Source organism: Populus euphratica, unplaced genomic scaffold (assembly GCF_000495115.2).
Source record: "Populus euphratica unplaced genomic scaffold, PopEup_1.0 scaffold2875.1, whole genome shotgun sequence".
NCBI classification, from domain to species: Eukaryota; Viridiplantae; Streptophyta; class Magnoliopsida; order Malpighiales; family Salicaceae; genus Populus; species Populus euphratica.
In genome coordinates this window covers 7,881-11,769 of record NW_011502628.1, presented here as the reverse complement: position 1 = coordinate 11,769, position 3,889 = coordinate 7,881, and the positions used below count along the sequence as shown (strand labels likewise).

The 3,889-nt window shown below is 35.2% G+C and overlaps 1 protein-coding gene across 1 annotated transcript; it reads left to right on the top strand.

Annotated features, from left to right (window-relative positions):
* Positions 1 to 1,275: 1,275 nt before the first annotated feature.
* On the top strand, positions 1,276 to 1,944 carry LOC105119341 (uncharacterized). The gene has a single exon (XM_011017468.1). The coding sequence runs from the start codon at positions 1,276 to 1,278 to the stop codon at positions 1,942 to 1,944; it is 669 nt and encodes a 222-aa protein (XP_011015770.1).
* Positions 1,945 to 3,889: the final 1,945 nt, after the last annotated feature.

Below are 3,889 nucleotides of genomic sequence, written 5' to 3'. Positions count from 1 at the left end.
CAGATATACCTGGTCTAGATACTGATATAGTAGTACATAAAATTCCCTTCCCTTAATAGAAGGAAGTAAACAGGTTAAGCAGAAAACCAGACGAATATGCCCGGACATGTTGCTTAAGGCAAAGGTTGAGATACAAAAACAGTGGGTTGCAGGATTTCTAGATGTGGTCCAATATCCTCAATGGGTAGCTAATGTGGTTGTGGTTTCAAAAAGGATGGTAAGATCTGAGTGTGTGTGGATTATAGAGATTTGAATAAGACGAGCCCAAAAGATGATTTTCCTTTACCTCACATAGACATTCTAGTTGATAATGCTGCAAGAAATGCTATGTATTCTTTTATAGATGGATTTCTGGTTACAACCAGATAAGAATGGCGGAAGAAGACAAAGAGAAGACCACATTTGTCATACCTTGGGGGAACATTTTGCTATAAAGTGATGCCTTTAGGCTAAAGAATGCTGGAGCCACATATCAAAGGGCAATGGTTACCTTATTCCATGATATGATGCACTAAGAAGTGAAGGTTTATGTGGATGACATACTTGCAAAATCCAAAAAAAAAGAAGATCATGTATAAGTATTAAGAAGATTATTTGAAAGGCTACAAAAATACCAATTAAAGCTGAATCTTGCAAAATGCTCATTCGAGTTAAAAACAGGAAAATTGTTGGGCTTCATAGTGAGTGATCAAGGAATAGAAGTTGATCCTGATAAAGCGAAAGCTATTCAAAAGATGACTGCACCTAAGACAGAAAAGGAAGTAAGAAATTTTCTTGGACACCTAAATTATATAGCTTGATTTATATCTCAGCTAACAGTGACCTGTGAGCCAATTTTTCATTTGCTTAGGAAGAAAAATCTTAGAGTATAAGACAATGATTGTCAATAAGCCTTTGATAAAATAAAAAGATACTTGCAAAACCCACCGCTACTAGTACCTCCAACACTAGGAAGGCCTTTGATCTTGTATTTCACGGTAACAAAAACAACTATGGGCTATGTGGTGGGACAACATGATGAGTCAGGAAGGAAAAAGCAAGCTATTTACTACTTGAGTAAAAAATTCAATGACTGTGAGTCATGATACACAACAATTGAAAGGTTATATTGTGCCTTGGTTTAGAGTGCGAAAAGACTCAGGCAGTATATGTTATACTACACAACCTGGTTGATTTCAAAATTAGATTCGCTCAAGTATATCTATGAAAAAAACTTATCTGTCAAGTAGAATAGCAAGGTGGCAAGTGTTGTTGGTAGAATATGACATCGTTTTTATGACAAGAAAAGATGTAAAAGGAAGCATAATTGCCGATCATCTTGTAGATCATGCTATGAAAAACTATGAGTCTCTAAACTTTGATCTCCCATATGAAGATGTGATAGTAATAGAGAATGGAGGTGGAGAAAGTGATACGTGGACCTTTTACTTTGATGGCGTAGTAAATGTATCAGGAAATGAGACAGGGGTGGTAGTAATTTTCCCAGAAAATAAGAAATGTCCTGTTTCAACAAGGTTACTGTTTGAATGTACCAATAATACGGCTAAGTATAAAGCTTGCATTATTGGCATGAAAACTACTTTAGAACTTAAAGCCAAGAAGCTTGAGGTCTTCGGGGATTCCTTACTAATCATCTGTCAAGTCAAAGGTGAATGGCAAACCAAGGATGATAAATTGAAGCTGTACCAAAATTATCTCTTGAGGTTAGCCAATGAATTTGAAGAGATCAAATTCACCCACATAAGTAGAGATAAGAATCAGTTTGCTGATGCCTTAGCAACCTTAACTTTAATGACACAAGTCGATACCAGAAGCAAGATCCAGCTAATAGATATTGAAGTCAGAAGTTTCCAAGCCCATTATTGCTTAATTAAAGAATCTCCAGATGGGAAGCCCTGGTATAATGACATTAAGAAGTTTCTCCAATATCGAGAATACCCTTAAAGGATTTCCAAGACAAAGAAAAGACTTTGAGGAGAATGACCATGAATTTTTACTTAGATGGAGAAATTTTATATAAAAGGTCATTTGATGGGACCTGCTCAGGTGTTTGAATGAAAAGGAGATTGAACAAACATTAAAAGAAGTCAATGAGGGGATTTATGCTACACATGCTGGATTTATGCTACACATGCTAACGGGCATATAATGGCAAAACAAATACAAAGGTTGGGATATTTCTGGTTGACCATGGAGAGAGATTGTATAGATTATGTGAGAAAATGCCATAAGTGTCAGATATATGGAGATAGGATAAATGCGCCTCCAACACCTTTGTTCAATATGATCTCACCTTAGCCTTTTGATATGTGGGGTTTGGATGTCATAGGGCCAATCAACTCTAAAGCGAGCAATGGATATAGATTCATTATGGTGGTCATTGACTACTTCACTAAGTGGGTAGAAGCTAATTCTTATGCCCACATAACACAGAAAGTAGTCAAGAGATTCATTGAAAAGAATTTGGTCTGTCGTTATGGTTTGCCAGCAAGATCGGTAACTAATAACATTTAGAATTTCAATAGAAAGCTGATTGACGAACTATGCACCAAGTGGAAAATTAAACACTTCAATTTTTTCCCTTGTAGACTGAAGATGAATGGGGCAGTTGAAGTAGCTAATAAGAATCTCAAGAAAATCATCCAAAAAATGGTGGTCACCTACAAAGATTGGCATGAGATGCTCTCATACATACTTCATGCATACCACACTGATTAGTACTTAAAAGTGCATTTTTGTCATGGTTTTATATCATCATTTTGCACTTGAAATATCAATAACTCCTTAACTAAAACATATTTTATAATAATGTATCTAATAATATAAGATACCTATAATTTGTGGTAAATGTCTATTTTTAATGCAGGCCTATCACATAAATCAAAGGATTGATTGATGACTTGAAGAACTTAAATTGCAAGGATAAAGAGATGGCCAAACTTAGAAAAGAGATGTCGGTGCAATCCAAACCGGAACACTGTTCGGTAATTGGGTCATATCTAGAGCTATATATCTCAGATTTAGGTCCAATTTATATGGATAGAAAGGTAAGACATAGGCCTACAACTTTCATATGGAGCCCAAGATCTAAAAAGGCCATTATCAAGTCCAAATTGTAGCAACAACAAAGAAGCCCGAATCTGTCTTCCAGCCCGAGCACTGTTCGGTATTTTGGCCATATCTAGAGTTCTAGAAGTCCAAATGAGCTGAAATTTTTACACAAGAAAGCTGAGACAATTGCCTACAACTTTCATGTTTACAACTGGCTCCAATTTTGACGTTATCAATGACGTTTTGGGCAGACAAGAGAAGATAAGGATTGTCACCAAGTCAAAAGTTGGTCACCCACTTATCAATTAGTCATCAAATCAATAGTTCCCATTTTTGGCCTATAAAAGGAGGCATTTGCCATGCATTTAGGCATCTTGATTTCCAGATCAAGATCATGCTCTTCCTTTCTCTCTTTGTATTTTTTATGCTTTGTTTTCATTAATATTAAGTTTATGCCTTTCATTTCCTTTCCTTTACTTAGTTAACTTTTATGTTCTTATTTTGTTTATCTATTTTGCTTTCTTTCATTATGTCTAGCTAAGTTAATTATGTCAAGGTGAAAAGGTTACACTAATGGTGTAAGAATAAGTATAATGTAAACTTAATATGGACTTTAATGTTTGATACTAACATGTTTTATATTTGTTATCTTGTTCACTCTTTAATACTTTGCTTGTTAAATGACTAATCTTGATTTATGTTATATAACACTTGGTACAACAAATGCTTGGCACTTTCATAGCCCATAATGTATGGTATAACCGACACCTGAGCTATGAAAGGAACTTGATTTATTGTTAACATAAGTTATAATCATGAATGCTTGACGAGATTTACA